This window comes from Hemicordylus capensis, chromosome 4 (genome assembly GCF_027244095.1).
Source record: "Hemicordylus capensis ecotype Gifberg chromosome 4, rHemCap1.1.pri, whole genome shotgun sequence".
Taxonomy (NCBI): domain Eukaryota; kingdom Metazoa; phylum Chordata; class Lepidosauria; order Squamata; family Cordylidae; genus Hemicordylus; species Hemicordylus capensis.
Genome location: NC_069660.1, coordinates 51,736,383 through 51,749,568, shown reverse-complemented (window position 1 = coordinate 51,749,568; position 13,186 = coordinate 51,736,383). Strand labels below are relative to the sequence as shown.

At 43.6% G+C, this 13,186-nt stretch overlaps 1 protein-coding gene across 2 annotated transcripts in view; it reads right to left on the bottom strand.

Moving 5' to 3' along the window:
• Positions 1-2,840: 2,840 nt before the first annotated feature.
• Positions 2,841-13,186, bottom strand: part of DENND2D (DENN domain containing 2D) — a 55,809-nt gene continuing 45,463 nt past the window's right edge. For both annotated transcript variants that reach the window (XM_053243369.1, XM_053243370.1), the window contains 2 exons: positions 12,023-12,262; positions 2,841-3,450 (listed from right to left, as the gene is read on the bottom strand). In XM_053243369.1, coding sequence (XP_053099344.1) covers positions 3,389-3,450; positions 12,023-12,262 — 302 coding nt within the window. In that variant the 3' untranslated portion in view covers positions 2,841-3,388. The remainder of the gene's footprint in view (positions 3,451-12,022; positions 12,263-13,186) is intronic.

The window sequence follows — 13,186 nt, the reverse complement described above, 5'->3', positions numbered from 1 at the left end:
ACGTCCATGGAGAGGGTCTTCCTTCCAGAGGCCCACATAGATATGCTCAGGATGCTCCTTGCTGGAGGCCTACAGTCCATGAGGTCAGTGCAGCACCTGTTGGGCCACATGGCGGCCATCACTTATGTGCTGCCCATAGCACACCTCCGCATGTACATTATTCAAAGATGGTTTTTGGACATGTTCAATCTCCTATGGGATCCAGGCCATCTAGAGCGTATATCCCCTCGTGAGGTGCGGGTGACAGCAGAATGGTGGACCAAGTTCCGTTGTCTGAGAGTCAGCGCTCCCTTCCAGTCTCCTAGTCCCTGTTTGGTGGTCACGACCGATGCCTCAGAGCTCGGTTGGAGAGCTCACCTGCAAGGGCTTTGCCTGAGCGGTCATTGGACCCTCAGGGAAAGGTCACATTACATCAATTATTTGTAGCTGTTGGCGATTTTCAACGCTCTCAGAGGATTTTTACCCATGCTTGGGGGTCAGTCTGACAATACAGATGGACAATGCAATGGCAAAAGCCTATGTCAATTGACAGGGTGGCACATCTTCAAGGAGCCTTCTGTTCTTGTCTCTGGACCTGTAGTATTGGTGCATAGCTCATGCAGTGTTGCCCCATGCAGTTCATATACAGGGCTCCCTAAATGTCCAAGCGGACTCTCTGAGCAGAATGACAGTGGTTTCCCACAAGTGGGAATTGAACAGCGTTCCCCAGGCTGAGGGAGGTTCTGGTGGCCTCTCGGAAACAGTCCACATGGAAGGCATACAACTATAAATGGACTCATTTCTGTTCTTTTGCTTCATTGCATGGGTTTGATGCCTGTAACCCGTCTGTTCTGTTGACTCTTAAAGAGTCTGATTTAAAGTGTATTTAGAGGCTGTTGTGGCACGTTCCCCAATGAACCAGGCTTCATGGTTCAAGAACTGAGAGGTAAAAAAATTTCTAAAAGTTTTTCACACGTTTCCAGATCCAGTTATGGCACCAGCCTGGGATCTCTCAGTGGTGTTGGCTGGTTTGCTAAGGCTGCCCTTTGAGCCATTGGCTTCCATTGATCCACGTCTCCTGACCTGGAAGGTTGCCTTTTTAGTGGTGGTGACCTCTGCCAGGAGGGTGAGCGAATTGAGGGCTCTGAGGGTTGACCATCCATACCTTCAGTTACATAGGGACAAGGTGGTTCTTGGACCAGATATACAGTTCCTGCCCAAAGTAGTGTCCATATTTCACCGGTCAGTTCCACTCACCTTATCAGGGTTTTTTTCCAAATCCTCCTTCAGATGTGGAGAGGTTACATCGTTTGGACGTCAGAAGAGCTTTGTTGTTCTATGTCCAGAGGTTGGCGGAGTGGGGAAAATCTCCCTCCTTATTCATTCTGTATGATGGTCCACGGAAGGGTCTTCAAGTTTCGGGCCAGTCCATGTCACAGTGCATAGTTTCCATGATTGGGCTGTTATCGGTTGGCTCACAAACAGTTGCCTGCTACTGTTAAGGCACACTCAGTTAGGTCCGTGGTGGCCTCTGTGGCCTTCGATCATGCTGCCCCCATGGACACTATCTGTCAGGCAGCTACGTGGGCTTTGCCTCATTCATTTATTCAGCATTATGCTATTGATGTTAGAGCTCAAAATGTTGTTGTATTTGGCAGGAGTGCCCTGCAGTCAGTTTTCAGTTGATATGTTGGTTTTCTGAAATAAATACTTCTGGCAGATCACACCTTGTTTCTGTTTCTCCCCTCCTTCTTGGGTGCTAGCTTGTTATGTGCCCATTTGTGTAAAAGACAGAGACCATGTCGAAGAACTACAGTTACTCACCTGTAATGTAGGTTCTTCTAGTGGTCATCTGTCCTTTTACACGCCTCCCGTCTTCCCCACGGGGTTCACTGAAGCTGGACTCCGTGACTGAGGGGATGAGGAGTGGCACAGCTGCATATAGCAGCTGGGGGCAGGGTTCCCGCCCAAAGCAGGATAATTGATCTTGTTAGATTCAGATGAGGTCTTTGCACAGGCACATAGCCCATTTGTGTAAAAGGACCAGTGACCACTAGAAGTAGCAACGTTACAGTTGAGTAACCTGTAGGGTTTTTTTTAAAAGTGGATCAAACTGCTTTTGTTTGTTCTAGTGACCTATTTGTGCCACTAAAAGAAAACAGATTATCCTATAAAGGACAAGTATTCATTGGAAGAGGTAGAAAATTTCTATATCTATTGTTAGTTTAAAATGAAGGTGGATCAGAATTCATTGAGACCTCTGCTGTTCAACTATTTTGCCAGTTGGAAAAATTCTAACCCGATTCTAACACACTTCAGTATTTGTTCGCTTGTGGTGTTGCATTGGCACAGCAGTGTCTATTGGCAATAGTGGTAGCCCTTTGCCTTCTCTCCACAAGCCTGCATTGCTACTTGAAGAGCAAGTGTGCTATGCTGCCATAGAAGGGCAGGGTCACTAAGCCCACAAAGATGGCATCATATGGGCATGTTGTTCCCATTGGAACCACAACCTCCAGCACAACGGATAAGCCAATCTCCATGTTTAGTTCATACTTTGTATGCTAGAAGACTGCCACTCGTTCCAGGGACAAAATTCTGTGCTATGCAGAGCATGGCTTCTAACTACTGTAATCCAGCAGGATTAGACTGTATGTTCCCTCCTATTATGCTGAAATGAGATGCTTGAAGGTTGTTCTTCTGCCTTCCCCACTCCCTTTTTGTCCTTCATACAGTTTCCTACAAATCACTTTGAGAAGCTTTTTTTCATTTCTTTGCATGCTATTGTTTGACCCCACTGACTGAAACAGTAAGGAGGTTTCTTTTAAAGAAGTCTTCATGAAACAAATGGAGCTATCACTTGGTTGGAGATAAAAATCTTTATACAACAGAAACAAGTGCATCATCACCATCATCCCAACAATGGGATCCCATCAGAAACAAATATTTGATATGAAGACTTTGGACTGGAAATCATTTTAATGAGAGAATATCATTTGTCTTACTAATTGCTCTACATTCTTCATTGTCATGTATTACCTCACATTTCCCTGATTTCACTGTGTTTCTAGACCAAGATGATGATTTGGCTCATTACAGCTTTTCACTGTCATTTTATTAAGACCCGTAGCTTTGTCCTACTGTCAGTTGGGCTAGACATCACAACCAAACTTTTAACTATATCAAAGAGCAGTCCGTAGTGCCAGTCATGCAAGAGGAGGAGGAAGGGTAGGAACTAGAGTCCGAAGCCACCCTGGCATCTCAATATTTACAAATGAAGGTGAGATATTGCTGTGAGAGCCATGAACGTTCTTCCTTCTAAAGAGTGGTTGCCTTGGTCCAAACAGCAGATTAGTCTGGGCACAGACCTGCCTATCTGCTGGTGAGCACTCCTCTCTTCTAGAACATAGGTTCAGGAGAGTCTTCTGTGCTTCTTTTGTTCTTGGTATTCATTTAATTTCTGCTGAAAATACCCTGCGGATGAGACAAAAGTGTACTAGTCACTACATCCTGCATTTCAGTTTTCCCTAAAACCATTACTGGCTGCACCCACATTATAGCAAAGTGGTCTGTCTGGAGGGAGAAATATTGAGGAGTCAATGCTGTAAAATTATTGAAATGCTAGCACAGAACAAGAGTTGGAACTAGTAAGGTCCAGAAGTTTGAAGAAGCAGGAAGATGAAGGGACCTACCAGATGATGGCCGCGTGTGTGCTGTGTAATAAGCATGCAGTAGTTATTTCATTTACTTTTCTATAGTAATCAACTACAGTTCCATAGTAATTGTAATCAAAGTGATATACAAAGTAAACAGCAATTATGTAAACGAATATAAGAAATACAATAAACCATCATACCATAAGACTAAAGATAGCATTAAACTAATAAGTTGTTCTGATAAGAACTAATCTGCCTACTTTCCTTTCACTATAATATTAATTGATAATTACCTTCAAAAGTTAGCCCACTTCATCCTTAAACAGTCACACATCCACCTTGAATCAGGATGGATGATGTCACAAACTACACTGTTGAGGTGCCCCTATGTGTCACTCACTACAACTGTAGTAATCAGGCAGTCCACAAGTTAGCCCACTTGTGCCCCAATTGTTCACGCATCCACCATCTTGAATAAGGGTGGATGACATAATTACAAACTATGCCCTTGAGCTGTCCCTATGTGTTCCTGCACCTGTAGCAAATTTAGTTCAAATTGGTTAGGCGGTTTATAAGTAAGTGCAGTTATGGCTCAAATATTCACGTGCCCGCCATCTTGAAGCAGAGTGGATGATGACGTCACAAACTACACCATTGAGGTGTCACTCACTATAACTGTACCAAATTTGGTTCAAATCAGTTAGACAGTCCACAGGTTAGTTCATACGTCCACCATCTGGAATCGGGGGTGGATGACATTACAAACTACACCACTGAGGTGTCCCTACAACTGTACCCAATTTGCTTCCTATTGGTCCAGGCATTGCAAAGTTGATGAGGGACACACACATACAATGCCTGGTGATCTCATAAGTGACAAAATTTCATCAAAGACTCTTGAGAAAACTTAGCAGTCATGGGATAAGGAGACAGGTTCATGTGTGGATTGGTAATTGGTTAAAGGAGAGAAAACAGGGTAGGAATAAATGGACAATTCTCCAACAGTGTTCCTCTAACAGGGATCCCCAAATGTTGACTACAACTCCCAGAATCCCCAGATGCAATGGCTTCTGCTTGTGAATCATGGGAGTTGTAGTCAACATCTGGGAATCCCTGTTAGAGGGAACTCTGTTCTCTGAATGGAGGAAGGTAAAAAGTGGGGTCTCCCAGGGATCAGCACTGGGACTGGTGCTCTTTAACCTGTTCATAAATGATCTAGAAGTTGAGATAAGCAGTTAGGTGGCCAAATGTGCAGAAGTCACCAAACTATTTAGGGTAGTGAAATCCAAAACAGATTGTGAGGAGTTCCAAAAAGATCTCTCCAAACTGGGGGAGTGGGCAACAACATGGCAAATGTGGTTCAATTTTAACAAGTGTAAAGTCATGCATATATGGGCAAAATACCCCAATTTCATATATATGCTGATGGGGTCTGAGCTGTCAGTGACTGACCAGGAAAGGGATCTTGGGGTTGTGGTGGACAGCTCATTGAAAGTGTCTACTAAATATGTGGCAGCTGTGGAAAGGGCCAATTCAATGCTAAGGATCATTAGGAAGAGGTTTGAAAATAAAACTGCTAATATAATGCCCTTATACAAAATGATGGTGTGGCCACAGTTGGAGTACTGCATGCAGTTCTGGTCACCATATCTAAGGGAGGACATTGTAGAACTGGAAAAGGTGCAGAAGAGGGCAATCAAGAAGATCAGGGGCCTAGAGCACCTTACTTAACGCGGCAAGACTACAACACCTGGGGCTTTTTAGGTTGGGGGGGAAGGTAACAGGAGGCAGGATAGAGGTCTATAAAATCATGTATGGTGTACAGAAAGTTGACAGAGAAATTTTTCTCCTCTAATAACACTAGAACCAGGGGTCTTCCCATGAAACTGATTGCCAAGAAATTTAGGACTGACAAAAAGGAAGTACTTTTTCACACAAAGCATGATCAACCTATGGAATTCTGTGCCACAAGATATGCTGAAAGCCAGCAGCATGGATGGCTTTAAGAGGGGTTTAGCTAGATTCATGGAGGACAGGACTATCAATAGCTACTAGTATGAGGGCGATAGGCCATCTCCAGCCTCAGAGGCAAGATGCCTCTATATACCAGTTGCAGGGGAGCAACAGCAGGAGAAAGGGCACGCCCTCAGCTCTTACCTGTGGGCTTCTCAGAGGCATCTGGTAGGCCACTGTGTGAAACAGAATCCTGGACTAGATAGGCCTTGGGCCTGATCCAGAAGAGCTTTTTTAATGTTCTTATGTACTTTCCTTAAGGAAAGTAGGTGAAAAACTTCAAAAAGCAGAATTAAGACTTTCTGAATACAGATTTTCAAAGCTTCTTAGAAATTGGAAAGATAAGGGAGCCTGTCAGATTTCCAGAGGAAGGGCATTCCAATATGTTAGCACCACTGTCTTATTTCTTGCAGGGGATCCAAATCTGTATTGAATTTTTCCAACACTCAAATTACCATAATTCCTCAAAGGAAAATTACCTCCTTAGTTATGTAAATTGCAATCAATAATACTGTATGGATTATGGCTGGATAAGAGCCACAGGTCCATATTTAATACAGCGTGAAATATTAACTCATCTTGCCCACACTTATGACTTTAAAAAAAAAAAGTTTATTTTCTGCAGAGGTGAAACATGCTTAGCTGAACTACTCTAGCATGTGAGATGTCATGCAACCCACATCCTCATTACCACTCCCACCGCCACCTGCATCTTTGCTACAGCAATGATATTATAGCTAATGTAGCACAGTGGTGAACAGCACACCAGCTAACATCCTTGCTCAGTTCTTAGCTCAGCCATGAACCCTGCATCACTTTAGGGCAGAACATGTTACAGTTTCATGATCCACCACCCCTCAAAAGCCTTTGCTGAGTCTGCAATTTGAAATGGAAGACTGGTGTGGGAGAAAGCTAACCCTTTTCTCCTTATGATGCAAATTGGCTGGGGAAAAGATACAGGTAGTCTGTATTTTTGCCCCAGTTGGTGTAAAAGCTTGGGAGTGTATGGAGGGAGCAATTTTCAGCAAAAGCCAGTAAGAGAAGAAAAGAAGAAAGTCTCACAAACAAGAAAAAGTCTCACAAACAAAAGCTGGGTACAAGTGTCTGGCCAGTATTTCAGACTTGTGTGCTGCTGCCGCAATCCAATAGTGGGTCAGCAAAAACTGAGATGGAGGATGAGAAAATGACCGAGTGCTAGCCACCATCTGGGTAGGAGAGTGCAGGATGTGCTTTTCCTCTACCCTTGATACAATGCTGGCTGGACACTCCTCCTTCGCAGCCTTTGGTTGTGAGAACAGGCCCCCTCTCTCCTCACACTAGTCTTCCGTTTCAAACTACAGCCCCAGCAACTGCATTCTACTTTTTTTTTTTTAAAAAAAAAGAAAAACAAAAGCACAACACTGTGCATAATACATAGTTCTGCCCTTAGGCAGGCTACTATCTTTCTGCCCCAATCCCCAGTTTGCCAAATGGAAAGACTTGCTGCTTACTTTACAGGATTGTTGTAAGAACTGCTGAAGTCATGAAGCACTTTCAGCACTTAGGAAAACTGTGGTATGAATACTATTATACGATTGTATTGTATTTTGTTATCTGAAGGCCATTCACAACCCACCTCCCTATTGTGTATATCTAGTACATACATCTCCGCTGGTTTTTTTTAATGAATAAACCGATTTATTGTCAAATAGAATGACAGAGACAGCCCGCCGTTTCCATGCAACATGGCCACCTCCTTCCCTCAACCCCATCAAGTAGGGCTGGGATATTGTGCTTAGCATTAGCACAGTGCTACAAAAGAGAAAAAGGAAAAGGAAACTGAACTTTGTTTATTTGGGAAGACTCAGGGCTGCACACACTCTCCTAGTCACTGGAAGATTTCAGTGCCAAGGGGAATATGGCCAGGCAGGATACTCCCTCCCTGAAGAGGGCTGGGGAGTACATCAGTACAGCCTCCCCCACCTCTACAAATAGAGCAGATGGTTTTTCAGCAAGAGAGGAGCAGAACCTCTGTGCATGCACTGTTGCTTCATCGGCCATACTTGATTCAGACCCAAGAAAGCATTCAGCCCTTTCTGAGCATACAGATCAAAGAGGAAGCCTGCAAACTCCAAAATCATATTATGACATACCATGCAAGGCAAATGTGGGCAGCTGCAGCCCAGCCTGCACTCTGCATGTGTGTAAGCACCACCGGTGGGGCTGCACTACAGGACAGCAGCTCATCATATGCACAGCATGCATGCAGTCGTGTGATACAATGCCCACTGGAAATACAGGGCATCCCATCACGCAACTATGTTCAGCTGCAGCCACCCACATTGCCTTGCATGGTATGTTAGACAGTGTGATTTTAGAGTGTGCAGCCTTTTGGATTGATTTTGGAGACTGGCTGTCTAAGGATCTCTAGTGCCTGCCACTGTTAACACCTTCCACAAGGGATGGTAAAGCTGCAGAAGAATTGTACAAGAGACACTGGGAGGAGGCAAGAGTCAGCCAGGAGGCATGCTAGCTTTCGCCTGGCTGTTGCTGCTGCCTTCAGCAAAGGTGGAGTGTTCCAAGCGGCTGCAAAAGAGCACAGAGGACACTGGGACACTCTTGTGTTTGGGCAAGGGCGACAGCAGCAACCCTGTGAAAAGTGGCATGCAAGAGAGTTGCACACCACTTCCAACCAGCCAGATATCTCATGTGAAGTGATCATGCTCAGGAGTCCTCTGCAAGGGATACTGGGGTGCACTCCGGAACACCCCACCCCCTGCCAGCCACCTCTCACTATCTAGGTGGTTTGCCATAGAGATGAATACCTCTGCCCAAAGGACAGAGAAGTAAGAAAGGGCAAAACTACCTCTCCATCACCCATGCCCCATGCAAAGTGACCCATGGCCAAAACTAGTTACTGACTAGGACTCTATGAGAAAGGCAGTCTATAAATGTGGCACATCTTCCATGTTCTGTTCAGCACCTTGCATGTATTTAGCGCTAAATACAAACTGAAGCATAGGAGGAAGAACAGAAAACTATGCCGCAGTGCCTTAATGGTGTCATTTCTAAATGGTTAAGCTTTTCTCCATGTTCATGAGGGCTAGAAACCAGAATATTGTAATCCTCATCATGCATTGAAAGGCTGCTGAACTTCACTAGTATCTCCCATTCTGGATCTGTCACCACCAACAATAAACATTTCACTTTGCAGAAACATATATGTAAATTCTGCTCTTCTACCTTTATTCTACCAAACTGGAGAATGTTTGCTAGGTTGCACCAGATACCAAACCACAGCAAACATTCTGACTTTTCTACACACACAAAACGTCTTTATAGTTTTCAGAAGGAGCAGTTGATGTACATGCAGTGAAAAAGACAACACATGTAGACTTTGAAGGTGAGAACTACATGTGGTTCTTATACACATCTTTCTCTATACAGAGGTGTTTCCCATGTAGGAAAACAACACCACTTGAAGAAGCCCTGATCAGGAATATTTTGTGGGAGTTTTCCATCTCACAAGCCATAACAAAACAATGGGCCTGAAAGTGCAGTGAACATCGAACAGCCCTGCTGGGTCAGGCCCAGTGCCCATGTAGTCCAGCATCCTGTTTCACACAGTGGCCCACCAGATGCCTCTGGGAACCCCACAGGCAAGAGATGAAGGCATGCCCTCTCTCCTGCTGTTATTTCCCAGTAATTGAGCCTGGAGGTGGCCTATAATCACCAAGACTAGTAGCCTTTGATAGATCTGTCATCCATGAATTAGTCTATGTCCCACTTAAAGCCATTCAGGCTGGTGGCTATCACCACATCATGTGGCAGAGAGTTCAATAGGTTGATTATGCACTTTGTGGAAAAGTGCTTCGTTTTCTCAGTCCTAAACTTCCTGGCAATCAGTTTCATGGGATGACCCCTGGTACTGGTGTTGTGAGAGAGGGAGAAAATTTTTTCTCTGTCCACGCTCTCTACTCCATGCATGATTTTATATACCTCTATCATGTCTCCCAGAAATCAACTCTTCCAAACTAAAAATCTCCAGATGCGGAACCCACTTCTTACTTCCATCCATGTAGAGAACTGCCCATGTATACATACTCTCTGTTTCCCGTTCTCTCCATCCATTTTCTCCACACCATGCATAATTGTAGAGATTTCTATCATGTCTCTCCTCAGTTGCCTTTTCTCCAAATTAAACAGCCCCAGATGTTGTAGCCTTGCCTCATAAGGAAAGTGTTATATTCCCTTGGTCATCTTGGCTGTCCTCTTCTGCACCTTTTCCAGTTCCACACTGCCCCTTTCAGATAACAATGAACTAAACTGTACACAGTATTCCAAATGTGGCCAAACCATAGGTTTGTATAAGGGCATTATGATATTACCAATTTTATTTTCAACCCTCTTCCTAATGATCCTAAGCATGGATTTGGCCTTTTTCACAGCTGCTGCACACTGAGTTGATACTTTCAATGAGTTGTTCGCCATAATCCCAAGATTCCTATCCCAGTCAGTCATTGACAGCTCAGACCCCATCAGTATGTGTGAAATTGGAGTTTTTTCCCCCTAATGTGCATCGCTTTACACTTACTTACACTGAACTGTAATTGCCATTTTGTTGCCCACTCACCCAGTTCGGAGAGACCCTTTAGGAGCTCCTCACAATCTGTTTTGGATTTCACTACCTCAAATAGTTTAGTATCATCTGCAAATCTGGCCACCTTGCTGCTTACTCCAACTTCTAGATAATTTATGAATAAATTCACAGATCCCTGGGGGACCCTACTTCTTACTTACTTCCACTGTGAAAACTGTCCACGTATTCCTACCCTGTTTCCTGTTCTTCAATCAGTTATCAATTCACACATGAACCTGTGCCCTTAACCCATGACTGCTAAGTTTATTCAAGAGCCTTTGATGAGGAACTTTGTCAAAACATTTTGGAAGTCCAAGTATATGATGTCAAATGGATCACCTTTTTCCACATGCCTGTTAGCACTCTCAAAGAACTCCAAAAGGTTGGTGAGGCAAGATTTATCTTTGCAAAAGCCAGGCTGATTCTCCTTCAGCAAGGCCTGTTCTTCTATATGTTTAAACAATTTTGCCCTTAAGTATGCTACCAATTTACCTGGCACAGAAGCAAACCACCTGTAGTTTCCCAAATCTCTCCTGATCTATTTTTGAAAATTGGTGTTATACTGGCAGTTTCACATTCCAGTCCTCTGGTACAGAGTTTGATTCATTGTAGGGATGTTACATATTTTTGCTAGGAGATCATCAGTTTCACATTTGAGTTCTTTAAAGAACTGCCATCTCGCCTTGGCAATTTGTTAATCTATTAATTTTTCAAGACATAATCTCTCATCACATTAATTTGACTATGTTTTCAGCCTCTGTCCCTGAGAAACTCTGTTCAGGCATGGATATATGCACATATCATCTGCCATGAAGACAGATGTAAGGAACTCATTCAGTTTCTCTGCAATCTTCATATCCTCCTTAAATAGCTTCCTTGACATTACTTACTAGCCACACTGGCATTCTCCTGAACTTAGTGGTACCTTTCTTTATTTTTGGTATACATTCTAACTGGGCTTCTATTATTGTGGTTTTAAATAAATTCCATGCATTCTGGAACAAACTGACTCTCCTGATTTACCCCTTCAAGCTTTCTTTCACTAAACTCCTCATTTTAGAGAAGTGTCTTCTTCTGAAGTTCAAACTTCCTTGGCAATTCTGTACTTGCATATATGCAGGCGTGGAGCCTGACTGCCAGCGGCCCGTGTGCAGCCGCCACCGTGGCCCTGCTCACCCCTCCCCACATCTGATGTCAGATGTGGGGGGCGTGCTGTGGTTCCCAAACGGAGCCAAGCGGCCATTTAACTCCTGAAGGGGCTGCACGGCTAGACTTGGGCTAGTGCTGCATTAAAGCAGGGAAGAGCTGTTCCTGGCTGTGCTGCGAACACAGCGGCCATTTAACTCCTGAATGGGGGCCGCGCGGCCTCCGCTCGGGAGCTAAACCAGCACCCCGCATCTAACGTCAGATGCGGGGGGGGGGTGTTGGGACCACGAGGTGCAGCCCTTGATTGTGCATAGCCCAGGTTCTTTGAACCCGTTCACCCAATGGTGGCACCGCCCCTGCATATATGCTGAATTTTGTTGCACTATGGCCACTGTTCCCTAATGGTTCCATGATGGTGACAACTCTCACCAGGTCCTGAACACCACTCAGGGTTGTCCAAGGTCAGTTTTTCTCTGGGTGTTCCATGACCAACTGTTCTAATGCATAGTCATTTAGCGTATCTAGAAATCTGGCTTCTTTGTCATTACCAGTGAATTTAACCAGTCTATGTGAGTGGCAAAGAACAAGGACACATCAAGGGCTAGGAATTTACCTTCAGCACATTTTCTGCTCTTTTCTGCTTCCTGAATAAATAATGAGAACATCTGAGTCTTCACAAATCTTTTCACAAACTTGCGGTTTGTCTTGGAGGTGAGGGCTTTGCAGAAAGATCGCTCCTGGAAGCAGCCCTGACCATTTTTGTTCCATTTGATGTGTGATGGGTAATGGCCAGCTATTTTGACGAAGAACTGCACAAAGGTGTCTGAAACACGTGCATTGAGTTCCTCAGATGCTGGAAAGAAAAGGCAGAGGTTACAGTTTGCATACAGCAGAAATATTGCCTCTTTCCCAACTCTCAAGAGTCTGGACTGTGCTCATTCCCCTCTCACTTACTAACAGAAAACTCCAGAAGCCCAAGTTGCAGTGCATATATTGCAGCTGCCTCATGGAGGTGGATTTAAAATTACTGCACCTAGAGGCTGTCACCACTTGGGGAGCTGTTTCAATGCAGCAGCTCAGAATAGAGATGGATGGCTTTCTTTACACCACCAGGGATTACTTGCATGGAGAAAGATAATCCATACTGTGAGTTGTTTGGGCTGTTTTTCCGATATTGCTACTACTAATTTGCTTGAACTTGCAATTTGTGGTTTTTTTATTAATTATTCTATTGGTTACTTTTTAATATCTATAATTTTTTTGGACACATATATATGTTAACCATCTTGACTGTTTTATTGAAAATGGAAAGGAGGGATTATTAAAAACAAGTAGATGAGGTCCATCATCGACTGGGCAAAGTCAATTTGCATAGATTAGACTTAGACAAAAGTTCAAGAAATAAAATTTATGTAATAGAATTTTTTATTAATGTGCTTGCAAAAGGGAAGTCAACAGTTTTAAATTGGTAGTATTTGAACTTCAGATATTATTCATTTTATTAAATAATTACCAGGTATGGTAAATTAGAATCATAGTAAATTTGAATCTGAGAAAGATCTTCTGCTTCTCTTGGGCATGATGTTTTTTTGGACTTATTGATCTGATTATTGAGTGTTAAAAATCTGTTGAGAGCAATGACAGTTAAAATATGATAATTATATTCAGATTTTTTTTTCTAAGAAAAAAATAGATGTTTCTCCAGCATGTTTTGGTGTAGAAAGTAGTGCAATCAGGTAATCTTGGTGGCAGGATTGTGTATGCAAGGTTTGGTATC